Source organism: Neltuma alba, unplaced genomic scaffold (assembly GCF_004799145.2).
Source record: "Neltuma alba isolate B1F8T4 unplaced genomic scaffold, ASM479914v2 tig00013029_pilon, whole genome shotgun sequence".
Classification (NCBI taxonomy): Eukaryota; Viridiplantae; Streptophyta; class Magnoliopsida; order Fabales; family Fabaceae; genus Neltuma; species Neltuma alba.
This window is the reverse complement of record NW_021637376.1, coordinates 1-25,065: the sequence shown is the minus strand read 5'-3', so window position 1 is coordinate 25,065 and position 25,065 is coordinate 1. Positions and strand designations below refer to the sequence as shown.

The window sequence follows — 25,065 nt, the reverse complement described above, 5'->3', positions numbered from 1 at the left end:
GCTCTAACGTTGCTTATAAAAAGATATTTATTTGCATTGTAACACCAACCTCGTACATTAAAAACTTGCAAAATAAATTAATTACAATTATGACATATGTGTCAAGTGTATAACAAATACAAATTTTATTAATCGTTTTCATATGTTCATTAACAGTATGTGAACGTGATGGAATAGAGGAGACAAATACTTGGGGTAAGGTCAGAGTAAAAAGGGAAAAATTTAGAGTCAAAATTAACGGACTGGTATATTGATAATATTAAAAATTTTAAGAATTTAAAAATGTTGTGAAGAAAACAAACTTGTCTATTGCGCTTCCAAAATAATTGTTGATACTTTTTCCTAATTTAAAATCTTCCCGAAATAAATGCATGCTTGAAACTGTGTATATATTAATAAAATTAAATTTTTTTTGGATACAAATAATAAAATTTAAATTTGTAATATAGAGTAGTTACAATAAAAATCAATTATGTATTAATCATTAATAAAACAGCATACACTGAGAATAAATGCATGCTTGAAACTCTGCATATATTTATAATATCTCAGCACTCACAATTACAATAGGTAGAAACGTACAAATAATAGCGAAGGCGTTACATGGAAGACCTTAGATATATAAATGACCTCACTTGAAAAAACTAGAGGCTTTGTTCGGGTCGAGTCGGGTTAATTAAGGAGGATGGATTCATATATATATATATATATGGAAGGGGCTTTTTATAGGTAGTGGAATGCAATATGTAAATAGTAAATTAATACTCTCCAAGTCCTAAATATAAAACAAATTTTGTAGTGCAATTTTGTACGACAAAATGAGTTTCATATTCAGGACCGGAGAAGTAATTAAAAAGAAGACCAATAATAACATATATAATTAATTAATTAATTAATTAGTTCTTCCAAAATCTTGCAGGAAGACCGTGTAGAGGCACTGGAAACGGGCTGTATTGAATTCCCTTCTCATTTCGCATCAGTTCCCACCTGCAAACCAACCAAAAAATTATTAATCGCCCTTCTCGTACTGTTTAAAATTATAAGTAATGTACATGTCTAATTTTATTATCTATGAAACTTATCGAATTTTACAAGAAATATGAGACTAATTTAAAAAATAGGTGTATGATTATTTTTCAGGAAAAAAAAATTCAGAGTAATGAAGGCCATAAAAGAGTTACGTACCTAAATTTGGTGACCAAATGGTGGATAAAGATGAGCATATTCAACTTGGCCAGCTCATTTCCAGGACAAGAGTGTACTCCATTTCCAAATGGCATAAACGTATTGGCCTTTGGAGGAACCTGCATGATCCATACACGAATCAAAATGCAATTGAGATTTTCCTCTGTAAAAGAAAAATCAAATCAAATTATAGTTTTTATTTATTCTTCATATATGCAGCCTACCTCAAATCTGGATGGGTCAAAACTTTGAGGAGCGGGGAAAAGTTCTGGATTATGATGGATATTCCTGAACAGTGGCATCACTTTCCATCCCTTGGGGATCAAATATCCTGAACAGTCAATTAATAGTAAAACATATTATTTACCAATTCATAGTCAAATTAACATTAGTTATGTCGAACCGAAAAGACTAGAATTCATAATAATCTTACCTTTGTACACTACATCTTCTACAGCTTCCCTGAAGGTAAAGGAAATAATACTAGCCATCCTCAGGCTCTCTTGTATCACCTGCGAATTAAAACAGTATCCTGATGTTGAGGAAACCAATTCATGAAAGAAACACGAAAAACAAAACAGGACCCTCAAACCTAGCTACCTAGGAAACTGTAGTTAGTAGTGTAGGACCACGTACCCTATATGTAATGGGCATGTTTCTAGTCTGACCCCAAGTTAAGGGCTTCTTCCCTTGCTCGTTGGCTTCGTAAATTGCCATTTGTTCTATCTGCATCGCAATTATTGTTGACCAGTTAATGATTAAATACACCGCACGTACAGCGATGTTATTATTGAATATATAAATTCAAACACAGTTTTATAGATATGGCCTACTTGGATATGACAAATCTCTTTATAGATATGTTACCTTTACAGCTTCAAGAAGCTTCTGGTCATCGTGAAGATACTTGAGGATCCATGTGAGGACACTGGCTGTTGTGTCCTGGGCGGCAAATAGGACTCCTATTATGTTATCAGCAATCTGATCATCACTTAGAGCTTGGCCCTTGTTGTCCTTGTAATTCAACATGTGCCCCAATAGTTCATTCTCCATCAACCTTTGCTCTTTCCACTTCCTAATGAGCTCACTAATTATGTCATTTATTCTCTTCCTTGCCTTCACATATTTCACCAAAATCCCCCAATAACAAATTATATCAGTACTTTTGTTGACATCAGTTCAATATTGACAAAACTACAATATCATATCAAAGTGATACAAAGAGAAGTTTATTATGTATAAAGATCAATGTAAGATAAAGTAGCATCCAGCACTCTGATATTATTTTTCTAGTCTCCTGATAATATTGTTTAGTTTCATCCAACATCCTAATTCTATTTATAGTTTAGGATGTTGAATGCATCATAAATAAGGTTAGGGTGTTGGATAGTATTAGCAAATAACATTAGGAAGTGTTGGATGTTATTTTACCTATGAATGTAGTTATTACTGTATGCATAAACACTTTTTTTTCGTGTTAATATAAAAATTATACATTGAGATCAATACTATAATTAATATAAAATATGATTATGTATTGAACAGTCAACCAATATGTAATTTAGGGTAAAATTTTATTAAGGTACTACTTCCGATCTTTATTATAAGACATTGTCTAACTTTTATTTTGATTATAAATATAAGGCCTAATCTATTTTATCTCTAATATTTATATATTTTTTTCAAGGTAGCTTTTCTAATAATAATAGTTCTAACTAACACATTTGATTAGTAAGGATATTTTAGAAAAGACAACACCTGTTTATTACAAATAACTAACTTAACTTAACTTATTTCCTTAATCTTCTTAAATTAGTCAACTAGTTCTTATAATTAAGACAAGAGGTAGTATATATGTACATGAAATGAAATAGTTCTTACCAGGAGAGCCTTGGAATAAGCAGTTCCGGGGATGCTGGTTGGGAAGGAATTGTAACCTTTGTCTACAATGGTATAGTTCTCCTTGAGCCGATCTCTATAATTGCTATCCAAGTGACCAAACACAGACAGGATGCCGATGTTGAAAGAGAACTGTCAAAGGGGACATAATAAAGCAGTAATAATGCATCGAAATTATTAGTATGTAGCCCCACAAATGAAAACAAAATCCAACGCCATGCGTGTGATAAATTACAACGAATAAGCCAAAAACTAACCCCAATGCCACAGTTGAAAATCTCTCAAATTCAAAATTTCCTCTTTCAGCTAACAGTTCATGTGATCTTTATATATTCACAGAAAACTGACAAAAGCACAGAAACAGAAGAGACTGAGACAAATCTTTTTCATCTCGTGGAAGACGTTGATGACTTGATCGGGAGGAGAAGCCCAGGAGTGGAGAGCAGAAATGGCTGCGGATTCGATATCTGGTATGAGTTTTCTGATGCTTTCTGGGGAAAGAGAAGCCTGGACGAGCTTCCTGAGGCGAAAATGGTAATCTCCTTGGTGAAAGAATAATGCAGAAGGACCAATCAATCTCTCTTTGCTTTTAGGATATGTGGGTTTGAACAGGTTCGCGTGAGTCACCAACACGAACCTCGCAGCCTCAGGACTCGCCAGCATCACACAGGGACACCCTAGTATGTGCGTCTTGAAGATTTCTCCATATCTGCAGCACAAAAAGCTTCAAGTTATAATAGGTTTCATGGAAGCTAAGAGACAGACACGTGTGTGAGAAACTGATGAGAAGAAGTGAGCTATGTTTATATATGTGTGTGTGTGTGTGTGTGTGTGTGAGGGAGATAGATATGGAACCTTTTCTGTTTGGAAGCGAAGAAGCGATTGGGATTTTCCGAGTAGAGTTGAAGAGTTTCTCCGACGTAAGGCCAACCCATTGAACCAGGAGGGAGTTTGGCGGCGAGTTCTTGAGGTTGTCGTCTTTTCTTCATGGAGGGATGATAAGAGAGGAAGAGGAAGCATGACGAAGAGAGGAAGATGATGGTGTATATCAGAAATATAGCAGAAATCTCCATACACATGCACCACCTTCTCTCTCTCTCTCTCTCTCTGCTTTGTGGATATGTGGATTTGTTGATATGGATAAATGTTGAAGCGAAAGAAGATTATGGGCGTCTTCGTGTGAGCACCGATGACTTTGGCTGAGACGTTAGGCTGAGGTAAGAGGAGTGGTTTATATAGAAGCCTTTGGGAAGGACTGGCAGCTTCCGCCATTAAACAATTGGGAAAATTACAAACAAATACCCCCAAATTACTGAAATTACGCAGAGGTCACCTAAATAAACAAAATTACTATGAGGGACCCAGTCTCATATTGTAAATATGAAATCTTGATGAAATGTCTAAAATACCCCCAGTCAAATGACAAGTTGACTATAGGAAATAATAAGTTCACTTTAACGAATAATAATTTCAGTAGATCAAATCACAACTTGATTGAAGGTATGCTAAATGACAAGTTGACTATGGGAAATAACAAGTTTACTTTAGCTGATTACAAAACTTCAATAAACTAAATCACAATTTAACTGAGGGGTATTTTAGATATTTTGCCAAGATTTCATATTTACAATATGGGACTGGGTCCTTCATGGTAATTTTACTTATTCAGGTGACCTCTGTGTAATTTTGGTAATTCAGGGGTCTTTATTTGTCATTTTCCCTAAACAATTTCTATTGGCCAGAAATTATATTATTTTTAGAAACCACGTAATAAATTTCAATACGTTTCCATAAAATAACGAGCACCAAACTGGTTCCGCAACAGAAAACTCCATGACTAAAGACGGTGAATTAAGATTTAACAATAGAGAACAAGTTTATCTCGAGAATTGAAATTAAAATTTTTATTTATCTTCGAGGCCTGGATACAGACTAAATAAATAAATAAATAATACGATAACTTAGTAAATTTAAAAACCACAAAAAGTTGGTTGGATCTTTCCTTCTTGTTTGGATTGTCTGGATATGTTTGGATACAAATAACGACTTTGTTCATTTTCCAAACTCAAGTTAAATTAGGTATAGTAAAAAAAAAAGTAGTTTTTACATTTTGGCAAATCAAAGTCTGAATTGTTGCTGAAAAAAAGTACTCACGTTTAATACTCGATATATTATCGAGTAGACTTACCTCCAATAGAAGGATGATTGTACTTATGAAAAAAATATAAGAGCTAATAAAGCTATGCTTTGTTATTAAATGTGAAATCTTGGCCTATTTTATCTCTCAAGTTTATAATATTTTTACCAAATTATATTTATTGATTGAACATATTAAATACTACATGTGATTTTTAATACAATAACTAGTTTGATATTCAATTTAGTCCTAAATATAAGATCTCTATTTATTCTGTCTCTTATATTTATTTATTTTTTAAGATAGTCATTGTAGTAGTTATACATATTAAAAGTGTAGTTTTAGCTGATACATATTATCAATAAAGAAATTTTAAAAAGACAACACATATTTATCACAAACAACTAACGTAATTAGTTTTTTTTAATCTATTTAGATTTGTTAACTAGTTTTTATATTAAGAACCCAGGTATCACGTGTTTGTATATGGGAGTAATTTCCATTACAAATGATTGAAATAATGATATCTTACAAAAACCAACACATTATTTTTTTAACAAATAACAAACGTAATTAATTTTTAACCTTCTTAAATTAATTATCAAATTCTTATATTTAAGAATCAACGGAGTATAACTAGAGTGGCTATTTTTTGTTTGATCGAAACTGAGGTTTGAAAATTATAGTTTGGGCCAAACGCACATGAAATTAGAACCAATCGAAAATTTGTTAACTATATCAATGAATAGACCGGAAAATTCGTTAACTATATTAACTATCTCAATGAATATAACTGAAAATTAGTTAACTATATATATTGACTACATCAATGAATATAACCAAAAATTCGTGAACTATATCACTGAATGGATGTGTGATGGTGTTATTTCTGTTTCAGAATAAATATGAAACAAATAATTTTCGGACCACTCAGATTTTGTTTGTTTAGAAGCCTCCACCTAATTATATGGAAACAAAAACTGTTACAAGCTGGAAATTTTAAAATACGTGTCAAATTCGAACAAAATTATCTTCAATAAAAAGGTATCTGTGCTTAGCGGGAAAAAGAAATCACTAGCAAATTCATTAAAAATATGTTCACTTTTTGTTTAGAAATAAATTTGGCAACACTATTTTACTCTTCATAACAATTTTTAGTAATTCAAATAGTAACATGATTAATAAAATTTTGAAAAATCTTTAAAAAATCACTGTTGAATTTTAAATTTTAAATCAATAATTGCTGTAAAAATGTGTTGTATTTGCTTTTCGAGTATAGTTATTTTCTTTACGAGTGTTGTAACCAATACTGATTTGAAATTTTAAAACTCAACATTCATTTTGCTAGGATTTTCCCTAAAATTTTACATAAAAATAATAATTCATCAATTTCTGATTTTTCTTTTGTTAAATACTAAGAATAGATCAATGATGCATGATCTATTCCTATTTAAAATTTTTAAACATTTACTTATTTAAAAATAACCACAAAAATTATTTCTAAATTACCACAAAACATAAGAAATCAAAAAGTGTCTTGACTTGACTATCATTGTTGACCGTGACACAGACTATTATATTTATAACACCATCACGTTAGGTCCATCTCAAAATCAGGACCGTCCCTAAATAAACAAAATGGTTACCCGGTCAAATGAAAGCTAGAAATATAAATTACTACATCTAATTCTAATTATAAGATTTTATTTATAATACACTACAGACAGTATTTTATAATTGGGATCGAGGTAGTATAAGTAAAACCTGAACCGTTGATTTTGTCAACAGTTCATGATCTCATCTTAGAGCCCATTTGGAATAGTTTATAAGTAACTTTTCAATTGTGATTTATAGAATACGAGATAAATATGTAAGAAGAGTTTTGTCTCAACTTACGTGAAACGTGTTTATAAGTGATTTCAATTGTGATGACAAATAGGGTCCTAGTTATCCTCCGCACAGTGCAATTCCAAATCAAGGTCAGATCCATACTGTTTCTCTTGTCTCTATTGATAAGTAGAAAATAAACAAAATAGTCATGCAAATCAAATACTACCTCTAGTTTGTAATATAAGAGTTAGTTGACTAATTTGAGTGGATTAAATAAGTTTGTTAAGTAAGTTATTTGTAATAAATAGATGTTTTTTTTAAAATATCCTTCCTAATCATATGTATTAGCTAAAACTAAAATTTAATGAAATATTACTACGAGAACTATTTTAAAAAAATAGATAAATATGAGAGACAAAGTGAATAGGAGTTTTATATTCAAGACCAAGTTCAAAGTCAAACTAGATCTTATACTAAAGACCGAAGATAGTAATATCTATTGTACTTAATATTTAAAAAAATTAGAAAACTAATGTAGAGATATTAAAAAATATATTAAATGATATACTATCTCTGGTCCTAATTATAAAAGCTGGTTGACTAATTTAAGGAGATTAAAGAAAGAAATTAAGTTAGTTATTTGTCATAAATAGGTGTTGTCTTTCCTAAAATATCCTTGTTAATCAGGTGCATTGACTAGAACTACCATTATTAGAAGGACTATCTCGGAAAAAAATACATAAATATTAGAGACAAAATGGATTGGAGTCTTATATTTAGGACCAAAATAAAAATTAAACAAGATTCTATATTAAGTACCGGAGCTAGTATTAAAATCTTAAAATATATAAGTTGAGCATATGCTTAACATGGTTTTGCCGATGGTTCACCTGATAAAATTGTCCTTTTATTTTCCTTTTCTGTGTGTGTGACGAATTGAATTTGAAGGTCTGTAGTGTTTCGATTAACCTTTCAAATTAATTTTCGGGTTAACTATTAGTTTTCACTCCTCACATCCTTAATGTAAGCAATACTTAATTAATTTGAGTATATTAAAAAAATTAAAAAAATTATTTAATTATGAGAAATATAATATGATCTCTTTAAAATACCCCTATAAAACATTAATTATATTATATATCAGTTTACATAGTAGATAAATTAATTTTGGAAGCAATGATAAATATAATAAATAAAATAGATTAAGGTTTTATACTTAACTAAGTCTTACATTGAGAACTATAGGAGTATTACTCATCAAAACTCGTAACATATGTATGACATATACTTTCTTATATCTTCAATATATGAGTTAAATAACTAATTTGAAGTTTTTAAAAAATATGTTAAATGATTTATTTGTAAAAAAATATGTGCTGTTTTTTTTTTTAAACAATACCATCTTCTATCATTTGCATCACTTGGCAAAAAAAAATTATTTGCTTTGGAATTTGATGGAAATTTCTTAACATGCAAAATCAATAAGAATAATAAAAAATTATAAATTTAGAAGATAGAGTAGATAAAAATATTATACTTAAAATTAAAATAAATCTCTAACTATACCCTATTTAGAACCGGAGAGAGTGTTCGATTTAGCACAAAGAGCATCATACTTACTCTAGTTTAAAATATAAGCTAAATTTTATCCATTCACGTTCATTATGAAATTAGGCTAAATCAGTTTTAAACAATAAATATGTAAGGCATATTTTTTTTTTGCAAGTATGCCCCTATTAATAAAAATAATAAGTAAAAGATGTAATAAATGAATCAAAGAGGAAATAGAATATTTGGGTATAAAATTAAAAAAAAACTCATTAAATACTTAGACAAAAGTAATATTATCTTATAAAAAAAACTAAGTCCTTTTAATAAAGTTTAGCTTATATTTTAAATCAGAGAGAATACTTTTAATATGTGTAGTTTATACATGCACGTAAATATATCAACACAAAATTAGAGTTTAAAACACCGTCCAAGTATAATGGGTCACGCTCTACCACTTAAACAACTTTTCCTTAACAGAAACAGGAATCAATTGAAGAGGCAAAGGAATTAAACATAAGTGGGGAATATGGGAGGGTGTTTGATCTGCCAGGAGCGGAAGGGGACAAGAAAGTCATAAAAGCAAAGAATAGACATAGGACAGACGCGTGCCTTCGAAATCCCTACCGTAATTAATTTCCCTCTCTTTTACGTTGTGTCCCATGATTCATTCTGCTGCACAATTCTCACTGCCCTTCGTTACAGTCCGTCTCCTTCTTTTCATCAAATGTCAAAGGTGCCAATTCACTAATAATATATATATTTTCTAAATATAAATCTATAATTGCGCAAGCCTGATCTCAAAAATCATATACAATTATATTTCTTTAAAATTTATGTTGGAACGCTATTCGAATTGTACGTGAAAATTTGAGAGCAAATAATGGCCCGTGCAATATTCGAATTGTACTCGAAGGAATCCATATGGATGAGCCAAACATCGTCATTTTGTCAACTTGAAAATCATGACTGACATTTTCATTTTAGAATTATTATTTCATCATATAAGATAAATTAATAGATTAACCCATTGTTTCATGAGTCATAGGATAATACAAATTATTCTTTTTTTTATTTCGTGCAACATGCAAAACCCATACTAATTTTTTTAAATATAGAAAAATGTCATATGTCTTCTTAATAATTGATAAATATATGATTTATAAAATTTAGGTGTAGGGGACTCAGATAATATCTTGTTTACTTAATAAATAATAATTTTGTTGGCCTTCTACATAATAAAGAATTATTAAAGATTAAAAATGTAGAGCCTTCAAATTAGTTCCTAGCCAAAACATGTGAAATAATAGTCTTCTTCTCATCAAGGAAATTTGTACTAATCAAAACCTTTTTTTTTGGTTGACCAGCAACTAATCAAAACTTTGATGCCCGTTGCGTTATAGACGAAAACCTAAATTAAGATGCATGTCTATTTTCTTTTCTTATAATATTGTTTTCTGTTTGGGGGGATTGAGACGTGTGTCTTAGTTGAATTTGACGTCATAATTCTATCGTGCACTTAGTTGCAGGGTGTGCGCGTTTAATTGTCCTTAATTTTTTAAAAAAGGTTTGCATACTTATTGTGTTATTATACACCTATATTATTCGTAGATGTAATTATTTTATCTCTAAAATATTTTTTTTTTGGTGAAAATCAAATATTGTATTAATATTTCATCAATGAGTTACTATTTTCGTATTTGTTATATACATACACACGCTATTGTCTTGTGAGAAAGAAGCTATATAGTTCTTCTTCACAGTTAATTGACATAACTCGACAGGAAATTTTATCATTATTTTATAATTTCTCGTACATGTCTGTCAAAATATTCTATTTATCTTCTTTTCTTATGTTTTTGAGCAAATCCATTTGCACTCTAACTTATTATGGCATGTAAAACTCTTATTTTCTTGATGTATTTTTTTCTTATATATCCCAAAAAAATGAAGCTATACAGTTTATTTAGCATTTCAGAAACATTCTAAAAGGAAATAAACTTGAAAACGAGGAATTGAGAATGAGGTTCCTAATAATGCAACAGTCAAGAGAATGCTACTCTTTTTCTCAATAATATAATGTCATGACATTTCTGGTTTTATACTGGAAATCGGGAAAAGGCATGATTTTATTATTTTTCATGAAACGAAATGCATATTTAATTTATAGAAATTAATTAGAAATTCAAGTTTCGTAAAAGATAACATTAAAAAAATTTGAAAAAAAAGAACTTTAAAATATCAAAACTATGAATGAGATTTGTAAAATATTAATATTTTTTAAAATTTAGGATATATTATTTCTCATAAGATTTGTATTTCATGAAGTCATGTCATATCACTCATTATTACAGGAATATTCTGAATAAAGAAATTAAAAAGTTGAATGACAGAAAATTATGAAACTGCAAAAATATTAGCGACAATTTTGATCTTTGAATTAAGATGTTTTTATTTATGAAATTTATTACTTTACTTCTATAAATTTCGAGCTTAATTTTTATTTTCTTTTGACACCTTACTTTTTGAAAGAAGTTAGGGAAAATGAATTTAAAAATTTCTATTTGGTCTTCTAAATAATGAAAATCCCTATTTGAGCACGCATACCCACATTATGATTTTGAAATTTACGGAAAACACCAAATTGCTTTTTAATTTTTTTTTAAAAACCCAGGAAGCACTCTCATCGACTGGCAGTCACCGAAGCTCTAGCACTGGTGGTCAACACCTGGGTTTAGGTGGGCGGCTAGTTGCTTGAGCTCTGGTGGCCGGCGACAACTATTTTTTTGGAATTTTTTCAAGTCCCCGTAATGTGATCAACAAGTTTGTTATAACATTTAACAACAAGTTTTTCAAGAAATTTAAAAATTGACATTTTTACAACATTAGTAACACGTTTGACAGGTTCTTTAATGCTATTAACAAGTTCAATATAGTAATTAACAACAAGTTTTTCAGGAAATTCAAAAAGTGGCATTTTTACAACTTCAGTAATGCGGTTAACAAGTTATGTAACGATATCAACAACTCTTGTAACGCCATTAAACACATTTTCTATGAAGGTTGATGTTCTTAATGTTAGCTTCCCATAAAGATTGCATAACAAAAAAATTTTCATTTATTCGGTAATCACTATGGTTATGAAAGTTGTTAATATCATTACATGACTTATTATTAGAGTTGTTAATAGCATTATGGGAGTTGTTAATAATGTTACATGACTTAATAATCGCATTATTAAAGTTGTAAAAATACCGCTTTTTGAATTTTCTGAAAAACCTGTTATTAACTGTTATATTAAATTTGTTAATAATGTTAAAGAACTTATGAACTACGTTACTAAAGTTGTAAAAATACCAGTTTTTGAATTTCTTGAAAAATCTATTATTAAATGCTATAACGAACTTGTTAATCACATTACTAGACTTTAAAAAAATCTCAAAAAAAATTTGTCGGTCACTGGAGCTCTGGTGACTCACTGTTGAGGGTGCTTGATTTTTTTTAAAAAAAATTAAAGGACAATTTAGTCTTTTTAACAAATTTCAAAATCTCAATTTGGTTATGTGTGCTCAAAATTTTTTTTTATTATTTAAATGACCAAACGTGGATTTTCAAATTTAGCTGTCATTTTGATATCATTTTCCAAGAAGTTACCTTCTGTATTCAGAATTTTAAAAAAGCCTCAAATCCTCATATGGAAGCCTGTTTTAATACCTATTGGATTTTACATATTACTAATTATAAAAGTTAGTTTGACATTCAATTTAATCATAAATATAAGATTTTAGTATAGTTTATTTTTCGTATTTATTTATTTTTAAGATAGTTCTTGTAGTAGTTACATACTTAAAAGTTTTATTAAATATTAATTATAATTAATACATATAATTAGTAAAGATATTTAAAAAAACACTTATTTATTATAAATAATTAATTTAATTAATTTTTTTAATCTGCTTGATTCCGGCAGAAGGGGATAACTAGTGTCACATCGCAATCCTGGAGGATTTAAAGGCGAATCTCGCTTGGCCGGCGATTGGTCATGTGGCCCGGTAGGGCCCACAGACCCGGCGGTGCATTACAGCTCACAAATTCGTGGCCGTTCCTTGTCCCGGACTTTCCCTGATCCAATGGCCATCACCTTGCGTACGGCAACCTGCCCACGTGGAAGCTTCACGAAGCCTCGGTGAATGGTCCATACGCGGGGATTCTCTGAGGTCAGGTGGTACGGGGCCCCCACGTCGCATCAAGCTGAGCTGGCATACCGACACGTGTCAAGTGGATGGTGGTCCAGACCTAGCGAGTTCGGAGCCAGACGAGAAGCTGCTGGCATGTTGTGGGACTCTCCGCAACCTTACCAGCACAGTCCACCGTTGGATTCGCCTCCGTGTCGGGTCCCACTTCCCACTTTGCTTTGTTGCTGTTTTCCCATATTTAGGTGAATGAAAAAGAGGTCGGGTTGTTCATTTTTAGATGGGTGAAAATGAACGACTGGTACGATTGTGTTTGGCAATCATAACTTGTTGAGTGCAAGAAACCGGTTTCTTATATATAATTTTGAAGAATATTTGAATCTAAATAAAGCAACTTAATTGTATTAGATAATCATAATATTTGAATTTAACATCATATTAAATGATGAAAAATACCATATGGTGGTTTTATACGTAGCTTACTTATAACTCATTCTCACATACTAAAAGATATACTCCTTTAGTCCTATTTAGAAGATATTTTTTGATCCTATTTATAAGGTATTTAGAAAAATTTTTTGTATGATGTACAATTTTATTGTTTATTTATTATTATGTTGATTTTTTTAGACAAGATATAATGTATATTAAATAAGGATAAAGTTGAAAATTTGTCAAATTTTAAATGAGAGTTAATCAAATTTAAGATTTTTCTTGGTATGTATGAAACATATTGGAAATAACTCATAATAGGATCGTGGGAATATTAAATTGATAATTTTTTTCATATTTTTTGTATTGAAAAAATATGCTGTATGTTTTTACTCACACATATCCTTTATTATATTTAACATAGGTAAAATTTGGAAAAGAAATATCATTAATTATTCTATGAGTGATCTATATTTAAAGCCAGGCTTTTTTGACAAATGAGTCATATATAGGATTAGAAAAAGTAATTGGATCGAAATTGACGTGAGAAAGGAGATGCCGGCCACAATAGGAACAGGAATGGGGAATGGCTGAAGAAAAGCATTACAACGAACAGAAATAAGATGAACAGTGAAAACAAGATGAAAAGATATGAGCATATTTTAGAGTATGATGGTGCAGATGGTGAAAACAAGATGAAAAGATCTGGGAGAATCTCGTGAAAGTAAGTCGTCAGACATGATGATGATTCATAGAGATATATATGTAAGGTAAGGTAATTGATCTTTTATGAGGAGAATTATTAGGAGATTCCAGACAACGAAGATAATCATTAAAATTAAAAGTCTCAATGACAAACACTGAACACCTGAGACTTATTATATTTTTTATTATGAAATTTGTTATTACAAAGTTTTTATAAGATTTTTTTTTTTAAATATATTTTTTTCCCTGGATCTTATTAATTTCTCCTCTTTATTTATTGCTCCACCATCTTCAGCTTGCTTGCTCGCAATTTTGATCATGCATGCCTGCTTCCATGTAATGTTACTAACAGGCCACCACACAAGAATATAATTTGTTCTTATATTGCTTTCACATAACAATGCAACACCACCTCACTGCCTCCCTACCATCACCGTTATATTCTTTTTATTTTCTTTCTTGGATTTATTAAGTGTAATTTTTTCAGAAAAGTTGCTCAAGAAATTACTACCTCCAGTTCTTAATATAAGGCATCGTTTGATTTTTATTTGATACTAAATATAATATCTTAATCTATTTGTTTATAATATTTATCTATTATTTTTTTAATATAGTCATTTTAATAATGATAGTTCTAGCCAATAAATTTGATTAGTAAGGATGTTTTAGGAAAAACAACATCTACTTATTATAAATAACTAATTTAAATTATTTTTTAATTTACTCAAATTAATTAACTAGTTCTTATATTTAGAATTGGAGGTAATATGAAAGATGTAGCTTGTGCTTTCTCCGTTTCAGAATATAGGAAATAATCCCCGCGGGGTGTTTTGATTTGGTCCTAACTATTTATATATTGATTACATACGCTAAATTTCATTGAAGGGTAGCTAGTTTGAATGCAATTATTAAATGATATTTTGAAAACTAATATACATTTTTAACAAAATAATTAATTTATCTAATTTTTAATTAATCCTTATAAGCTAGTTATTTAACTACTACATTATGGATCAAAGGCAGTAATATTTTAAAATAAGTGAAGTCAAATGTTATCTTTTCAATAGTTATACTTGGTCGACTAGTGAAAAACTTGAAGGTTTGGTTGGAATTAAAATTTTACTGCTTTCCATCAATTATCTATATTTTCAATGCTCATCTTTTACATTTTTAATACTTATAAATATATATCAGTAGCATCTTCAATATATTTTAATTTCTTCAATGGTCATCTTCTATGTTTTCAACAGCTTATCTCTTATATTTTTCAACACTTATCTTTATTTATTTTAATACTGAAATATGAGTATTGAAAAACATCTAAGATGAATACCAAAAGAAATTAAAAAAAAAAACTGAATACTGAAATTGTGAAACACGAGCGCTGAAGCCAAAGATCATGATTTTTTTTGGGTATTTGAAAATTTAAAGTTTGCAGTTGACAATAATACTAAAAACACGAAATATGAATCCTGAACATCTAAGGTGAAAACTAAAAAGAAAAAAAGGAAAATTGAGTACTAAAATTATGAAAAATGAACAAAAAATATAAAAGATGAGCTCTGAAACAAATTAATTTTAAAATTGTTTTAATGATTTTGATGTTGAACTTGATCACTCAAGATTATAACCTTTACTATTATTCTTCTAAAAAGTTTGAAAGGGTCATGATACTAATTATTGCTCTAGAATCAAATCATGGCTTTCTCAAAACCACCTATATAAAAGGAAAAAGAAATCTTTTGTCACCATTGTTTTATGAAATTTTCATATATCATATTTTATCTGCTTTCTTCGAACAAATAATTATTGCTGTCTCATGTTAGCCACACTCATATCATTGTAGGCAAAAGCAAAACACACACGCACACACAAAACAAATAAGGATGCAACCACAGAATATATAGCTCTTAAATTTTATCGTACGAATGAGCCTTTGTGTTTTCAACTCGATATGATTACCATCTTTTTAGTAATAGTACTATTTACATGGAAGCTTTCTGTGGTATACTACTTCTTTTTCTACGAGGGGGAAAAACAACCTTTGATTCTGTCAGGATTAAATTACTTTCTAAATTGCATTTTCTATTACATAACTCCAACATGATACATCTAATAAAACGGTTTTTGCTTGTCAACTTTCTCCTCTATCTTCTTTTAGACTCATCTTATCTAACGAGATAACTGATAATCTGACCCGTGCACTACCATCCACTTTTCAATTGTTTTAAGAAAATTAAATATTATTTTTTTCATGAGAGAAATGATATATGGAAAGATTGGAATTGAGAACATACAGAGGAAGAATATGAGAATAAAGACAAGGAGGAGGATATGGATGCTGATGCAGTCAAAAGGAGATATGAAGAAATAAATGTAATAATCAGAGAAGATCTGGGGGAGATATATCGGAGTGATTCCAAAAATCCAAAAAAGAGATAGCCTTAATAATTACTTCATATTTACCAAAACAAGACACACCCATATCCGCCAAATAAAGCCCCTTTTGTCTTCTCTCAACTCCCCTACCTCTCCTCTTTATCTTACTCTAATCTCTAAGCTTTGAGTTTTTGTTTTTAAAATGATTTCAGTTGCAGGCTAGAGAGAGAGAGAGTGCGTGTGTGTGTGTGTTATTTTTTTCAAAAATTAAATCTCTTGAGTTTTCATATTTGATTAGGAAAACTAGTTTACTTTTCTATAGGATTAATATAATTTTTGGTTTTTTAAATTTGTTTCTCATTTTGGTTTTGGTCTCTCCAGTTACAAACTATAGGTTTTAGTCTCTCAAGACTCAAGAGACAAAATTGCCCAAGTTTTTATTGAGTTATAAGGATCAATGCTGTAAATAATTTTTACAAAAAAATTAAAACCCATAATTTAAAATTTGAGGGACCAAAACTAAATTGAGGGTAAACTTGAGGGATAAAAAAATATATTAGCCTTTTTCTATATGATAATGATGTTAATTCATTTGTCGCCTTAATTAGGCGCCTTGCATCAATCACGTATTTTATTGAGGTCGGTGGATATGTTTGTGATACGGCAAAGGGGTTAATGCAGGGGGATTTTAATCTAATTTTGTCACTATTTAGTCTACTTCATATATTTCTTTTACTTTGTGTGCGTAACTTTGAACAATGTAGGTTTATTCACATAATTACCAATATCATATGTTGGGTATTTTTTTCAAGAAAGTATTTCTGGTCTTAGTGTAATTTATACGGATAGTATTGAAAATTATTTTAATTTTATGACAAACCTAATGTTTTAAACTATTTTTATTAGTACGCACAAAGGGTTATGAGATAGTTAAAAATGATTTATATTTGAAATCATAACGTTTTGAAGCTCTAAATAATAATCACTTTAGCCAACAAAGTTCGTAAGAATGTGGTCATGGATTCAAATCTTACCATAAATGAATCACTTGCATGGTTTTGAAGTTACAATCTCTTCTCTTTAATATAAGATCCAGTTGATTAATTTGAAAAAATTAAAAAATTATTAAATTACTTTAAAATATTTATATTTATCGTTTTCTTAAAATTAATTTGGCTAACTTATAAATCGATATATAATCTAATCATATACACAAGTATTTTAGAGATCATTTAACATATGTTATAATTAAGTAATTTAGTAACATTTTATTTTTTAAATTAGTTAATTAGTCTTATATCAAGGACAGATGTAATATTAGGTGCTTTACCACCATTTTAAACCATATATGAAAACTGAACTACTTATCCAAAGTTTTGATCAGTGAAATAAGTTCTAGGGCATTTATAAAGAACACTTGTGCTGGCCCTTTTGACATCTAATGCTGCCAAATAAATGTTCCAATTGGAAAATGTATGGTTGCCCTTTAATCTCACACCCTATTGGAAGTGGTCTTCATCAGGTTTCGGACAACACAATATAATACAACAACGGATTTATCAACAAGAATTAGCATATATGGACGCCTCAATCTGATTTTTTTTTTGGGTAATAATTATGCAGAGTGTGCTTCTTCTGATCGGTTCGTTTTGGTTTAAAAAATAACGTTATATATGGTCCAAATTCAATTGTTGGATCACACACACGGACACACACATATTATTTATTATTAATATTTCTCAGTCATATCTTAGTCTCATTTATTGGCTGATATTTTGCTGATCGATCGGTATGGAGTGGTAGACCATTCGGACGGCGCTGCAAGTTGGTAGATTATTGGTTGAAAATTTTGTATGTGCATTGCCAACTCGTGAGTTTGCATTTTTGATAGGGAAAAATTAGAGGCCACAAATATTTTGATTATATATATATATATATATACACACCACACACACTTACATTGCGTCACGTTTCATAATTTAATGCAAAGTAGTAAATATAATTTAATGAGATTGATCTCTTTAGACTTTGGGAAACTGCATGCATATATTATATACTCAATAATGCAAGCGTCGTTTTCAATTTTAATGTTCATTAAAATGATGGGAAAAGTTTCTGATTTATTTACTTGAGTTCTTACGTGCTCTTGTTTATCAAAAAATTGCTGAAAAATTTTCCATTATAAAATTTTTATCTTCAAAAAGAAGAAAAGGCACTAGTTTCCCCTCATGTCAATGAAACAAAAATTCCTTTCCATATCATAAGCTAATTTGGTTAGGGAATCCACTTTGGAAAGATGTAACTTTTGTGATAGAGAAAAATTTTTTTCAGCAACGTTTCTTACATTCATTCTTTCATTGATTTATTTTTCAATTTCATGGAAGCATGCCTTATTGAGGACCACTGGCCCAATAGAAAATGAAGAAAGAGATTAGCCCAATCCAAAGGACTTGGCCCAATTCCGTCATTAGTCATTAGAATAAGCATGTTGCGCCTGTATTTATAGGAATAGATTTATCATGCATTTAAATGCAGGGGGAATTATACATTTAAAATAATCAATTATAAATGCAGGGGAATGAAGTTGGAAAAAAAAAAAAACATGAATGAAATAAATAGAATGCCATATTCCTAGGCCTAGTTTGGATACTCACCCGAGTGATAAGCACCAAATTTATCAGATTTGAAGTCTGAAATGTCTATATTAAATCTAGATAGTCCAAATTAAAAATTTTTCAATTGATTATTTTAAATAAAAACATTTTTTTAAAAAAAATATAATTGAGAGATTATTTTTATTTTAGATTTTATACCATTTAAATAATTATTAAAAAATTAAAAAGAAATCAAATTTAGATTTTCATATATGATGAGTTTGGATGCTTATCAACTCATCCCATAATCGCTGAAATAAGTTGTACATTCAATTTTACCTTCAGTTCTTAATATAAGACTTTCATTTGCCTTTATTTTAGTCAAATATAAATCCTAATACACTGTCTCTCATATTTATATCCTTTTTTTAGGATAGTTTTTCTAATAATGTAGTTTTAGAACAACTTGATTAGTAATAATATTTTAGGAAAAATAACACATATTTATTACAAATAACTAACTTAACTTATTTAATTATATACTCAAATTAGTCAACTAGCTCTTATAATTAGGACTGGAGGTGGTGGTATTAATTTTGATGTTAAACAACGAATAATTACCCAAATAGTCTAGTGAATTGAAAAAGAAATGTCTGATTTTTCCATCATTACTATTAATGTAAAGGAAAAAAGATGAGATGAATAACTTGCACGTAGATGGAAAGAAAAGCAATCATGATCACCTTACAGAAAAAGATAGACTATAAATCTCTATCAACTGCTGGGATAAGATAAAGCAACATCTGCTGGTCAAAAAAAGAAAAGATAAAGCAACATCTTTGAATATAATTATGCTTTTGCATGCTAATGGCTGCTTGGGAGTTAGATTTTTGTCATATTGGAGTGGCACGGAAAAACCGCAAATAAACAACTCCAAGTCAAAAAAAAAAAAATACAGTGGGTAAGAGTATAGGTTCACGCATTCCCACATTAAGTATGCATGGCAGAATTTTTTCATCCAGATTAAGATGTCTATTTTTATAACAACTAAATTAAAATTTAAAGAGAACTTGAAGAACTAAAAGAATTAGTTAACCTTGACCATACAAGGTCTGCAACCTTTATTTCAGAGTAAATAGAATTTCAATTGTACAAGACTAAACAAACAAAGGCATTTACTTAATGCTGGTATACTACATCTCTATAACTTCCCTCACAAGGATCCATCTTTCACAGAGATTGGTTAACAACTGAACAATCACCACAATACCATTCATTCATTCTTCTCCTTCTTCCCTATTCCTTGGGACAGCCCCAAAATGCTTAACCAAAATGTCAGCCACTAGAGGCACCAAGTCCTTACAGGGGACACCCTTCTTATACACTTCTCCTAAATGTGAGTCACTCCCAATTCTGCCTCCCAAGAAGACATCCACACCTTCACAAACCTTACCATTCTCATCCCTTGTCATGCATCCCATGAACCCTATATCCGCCACCTGAACCTGCCCACAAGTGTTAGGGCACCCTGTCCAATGCATTCTCACTGGTCTTGTCACAGCCACTTGCCTTTCAACTTCTTCAGTCACCTTCAAGGCCCTTGCTTTTGTCTCTATTATGGCTTGCCCACAGAATTGATTCCCAGTGCAAGCAACCAGTGATTTCATCAGAAGAGATGGTTCAGGTGAGAATCTGTCTTTCAAAGCGGCTCTTTGAGCAAGGCTTCAAGTTTTGAGTTCTCTACATTGGGGATTATGATGTTTTGTTCCACTGTTAACCTGAGTTCACCAGTGCCATACTCTTCTGCTAAACGAGCAAGCTCGTCCATTTCATCTGCTTGCACTCTACCTACTGGTATGTGAAGCCCCACATAGCTTAAGCCCTCTTGCTTCTGGGCATGAACACCTAGATAATCTCTTCTTTCCCATTGTTTTTGAACTAAGTCTTTCGGAGCTGCTCTTTCCAGATTCTTTCCTGGCATTCTCTTCTCCACTTCTCCCCTGAATACTTCTATCCCCTGCAATTTCAAAGCACGCAATTCTGTTAGACTCGACACAATGCTTCCCAACACACAAGGACATTTTAGATGTTATATTTCACAATCTTCTTGATACACATCTTTTTATGCTGCAGGAGGATTTAGAGCTTTTTGAGCTTCTGAAGCAAGAAGGATAAATCTTCTCCAGCAAATGCATGCAGTCTAAGTTCCAAATTGTCAACTTAGTAACTTGTCGGTTACTTTGACATTGGCGCATAAAACAAAAAAAAAAAAAAAATTGTTGTGACTGGTGGGCACCTGTCAGAGTTTGTAAAGGATATTATGTAACCGCTTGAACAAAACATGAACATAATACATTTAGTCGAGTAATGAACATTACAGGGAAGTAAGATAAGTAGAAGTGATAAAATTACCAGTTCATCAATCAACCACATCATTCTGGTTTTCTGTCTGTTTCCTCTGGCGCCGAGGTCTCTGTAGGCCTCAAGAACAGCTTTGCACAAAGGTATTACATCATCAGCTGAGACCCATGCATCAAGTGGAATTGCCTCTGCGCATCGCTTGGGACTAAAGAAACCACCCACTAACAAATTGAACCCAAATCGACCATCTTTTTCAGCAGGCATGTAAGCCAGATCATTAATGTGAGGGTGCTCATAAAGATCATGGGACCCCACTACGCAGACATTCCACTTCCTTGGCCTGTTCAAATTATTAAAACATTCAAAAGCGGCACTATAACTTACAACTCTGTGATAGATCATAAGTTTATACACAAGAAACTCTAAAAGTGGCACTAGAACTCACAAGTTTGTGACGGTTGGGTTGCCAATTGAATTAGCAGTGATGAATTGGGACAACAAGTTGGTGTAAGGCCTGGTATCAACAATCTCATCTCGGTCAAAGCCTGCAAGAGGGTTGCCCACAGGGTTTCTTACGTTGTCCATGCCACTTTGGAGACTTGTCAACCCAACATCTGCGCGAGCCTTTGAGGATTTCTGGGACATCGGGCAGCACCACTCCTCGTATCTGCCAGTTCTGCCTTGTTGTCACATCAGCACACACCCTTCTTTCCCATACTTCCTTATCACACTCGCCAAGTACCTTGTCTGGGCGCTCGTTGTCACCCCATTCGGAAGTTTCAGCCTCATCATGAATCTACCATCTGATTTTGAAATGGAAATATTCACTTCAGAAACATAAATATTTCTTGCTCTATAGCATTTCTTTTGGAGGAAAATTTCGATCCCCTGAGATATAGCTACATTTTCTCTTTGGTTCCCGTCCATGAAAATGATTTCCATGCCGTCATTATACCTAGGAAAAAAAAAAAATCTAGAATATAACAGAAGCTGACTCACACATTTTTTAATTCACACCTGGCACATACTTGAATCCGCAATAGATAAGAAGGAGTAATTTAAGAATCATGAATTTCATATAAGTTCTATACATCTGAAGCCAAACAAATAGAAACAAAAGTTGTGTCGCTGTTACCCCATTCAGAAAATTCAGTCTCATCAATCTAACATTAATTATTGACCGTGTATGAGTAAAAAGTTACCTCGGAAATATAAGCTCGAACAAGTAACAATCAATTATATAATAGCATGTCCTCAAAGGTTGAGAATTAGTGAAACTTACACTGATGCTTTCTCCTGTGGAAGAGGCCGAGCCATTTGAGCCTGACATCAATATCATCCTTGGTAAGCTTAGAGCTCTCAATCTCCTCAAGAGACATCTTAGCTAACTCTTCTATTCCACCTTCCATAAAAAGCGTCATGGGTTCTTTCTCGAGCTTGACCTTCTCTTGAGGATTGATGCCTTGCCTGAACTTCTCCTTCAAAACCCAGTACCCATCTTGTTCCTGAACTCGAGGCTCTAACCTCGACGTATCCACCTCCGGCGGAGAAGCAACCTGAGTCGTCGTCGCCGGAGTTGCAGAGATCACCCATGTCGGCTTGCGGCGAGAAGAAAGGGAAGGAGAGAGAAAACGAACAGAGAAAGAAGAAGCCATTTGAAAGCAGAGAGTGTGTCAAACAGAAGCTTGGGGTGATGACAGAAATGGGTGTGAGAGAGAAAAGAGGTCATTTTTGTAGGAACGAGAGGCTGAAAGAGAGGCAGGACCTTAGAAGCGAGCAAGAGCTCCTTTGTGAGATGGAAGGACCTTTCGATGAGGCTAAGGGTCGTCCTTGTTTTGTGGTTCGACCACAGAATTGCCTTCTTGTTTCATCGTCATCTTGCCATTATTTTTTCGCTTTTGAGAATCATTTTCGGCGATTCTTCACGTTTTTTTAGTTTTGCACAATTGGACAACAAATGGGATAAGATTTTTTTTTTTTAATGTTTTCAGTGAAGAATGATATTTTGCGTGTATATGTATTAGTGTGTTTATTTTTTTGCCAACATATATTATTGTATTTATATACGTATATGTTTAGCATTTTCTTTTAAATATATTGTTGGCAATATATGAAACGAAAAAAAGGCATTGAATTAGTTTTAACTAGATTAACTCTCATGCAATTTTTTGAAAATTTTATTGAATAAATGAATGAAAAATCACAAATTTCAAAGTGAACAATAAAATATTCTTCTAATTCTAAATATAAGACTCATTACTATTGAGTAATTTAGAGAAGTTAAAAAGTTACCGAATTACTTAATTATAACTATATTATATGATATCTCTAAAATACTTATATAGATTATTATATTTTATAAAAAATAATTAGTAATGTACTAATTATTTTTTATATGTTAGATTCGGGAGATTTACCTATCTGTGTCTTAAGATGTGGGATTTAACATCTTAGATCACAGGATTGGGAGGATGCACCGTGTCTGTGCCGGTGCTGTGTCGGTTGTTCGCAATTTTTCCTCTTGAAAGGGAGGAAGGGTGTTATGGTCTTTTGCAATTATAATTAATTAATTAGATTTATTAAATAAGAATTATGTCAACATTTTTATGTAAATTTGATATAAAATAAAACTTCCAATAATCTAAGGGACATGCACACCAAATACGGAAGCGGCAAAAGTTTTATTTCATTTATTTATTATTATTCCTTTTGACTTTTTGTTTGTGGTTCGCCCCTCCCCTAGTAGTGGCCTGGCAATGCAAGGACGTGAACCACTTGACTTCTCCAATCCATAAATTATAAATAATACTCCCTTCACTGTTTATAAAAGTCTGAAATTTGAATTATATTGATTTTTTTCTATAAGATCCTACTTATATTTGTTTGAATATTTAATGTGTTTTTATTCTTTTTTTTATCTCTAATTAATTAAAAAATTTATTATGTTTTTTTTATACTTTCTTCTCTCTTACTCTTTATAAATACGTGCTTAAAAAAACCTAGAGAATAAATAATAACAATAAATTTTATTATAATATCTTTCACCCATTTCCCTTGCGGTACTAACTTCATCCACGGATCAGACAAGAGCTGCTGCTGTCATATTAAATGAGGGTGTTTTGAAAAATAATTTACAAATCTCCACAATTAGTCATAATCTGATTATTCAAGTCTTAATCTCAAAAGTGATGGAATGACGCAACTCAAGTATATGTTACCAACTTGCAACTTACTTTTTTTTTGGGGCCAATACCAACTTGAAACAATCTTTAGCTGACATGATGACATGATTGCTTGCGCATTGTAACAAGGTTGAATATTCCAGATTTAAAAGTGTTTTTTGGTGCATATATTCTCTTATTGGAAGTCATCTTATTTAAGATACTGTTGGATACTAAATATAGATACTTCTCTTAGCGAGAATCTAAACTTTAATTCACTAATTTATAAAGAACAAACTCTTTCTGTTAGATTCAATTCTCATTAGTTCCTCGTTGATTTGGCTTATAAAATTCAAAGTTTAGAAAAGTACCGTTTTGTTTGTTGCGAACAGAAATTACCAATTTAACTCTTTTGTTTCGTACTAAGTTGGAAGAATTGACTATGAATTACTTCAATGAGATTTTTCGTATCTTCATATTATGTCTATTTATATTTTTAAATGAATACACCATCTTCATTTGTATATTAGTTTAATTTGAAATTTTTTTAGTATAATTTAGGGCATCCTCAAATCATTTTGGACTTGAGAATAATCTTTATCGAACCGAGAGTGTAGAGGTTAAGATCTTCCCACTCAGTA

General features: G+C 31.1%; 1 protein-coding gene and 1 pseudogene across 1 annotated transcript; both read right to left on the bottom strand.

The window, feature by feature from the left end:
* Positions 1-730: 730 nt before the first annotated feature.
* On the bottom strand, positions 731-4,238 carry LOC114733708 (abscisic acid 8'-hydroxylase 4). The gene is made up of 9 exons (XM_028921206.1): positions 3,940-4,238; positions 3,468-3,793; positions 3,067-3,218; positions 2,053-2,301; positions 1,822-1,911; positions 1,619-1,697; positions 1,410-1,516; positions 1,186-1,304; positions 731-987 (listed from the first exon to the last, which is right to left on the bottom strand). The coding sequence occupies exons 1-9, from the start codon at positions 4,161-4,163 to the stop codon at positions 897-899; spliced, it is 1,437 nt and encodes a 478-aa protein (XP_028777039.1). The 5' UTR covers positions 4,164-4,238; the 3' UTR covers positions 731-896.
* A 15,828-nt stretch (positions 4,239-20,066) lies between these two features.
* LOC114733710 (ferredoxin--nitrite reductase, chloroplastic-like) lies at positions 20,067-23,063 on the bottom strand (annotated as a pseudogene).
* Between the last annotated feature and the right edge of the window lie 2,002 nt (positions 23,064-25,065).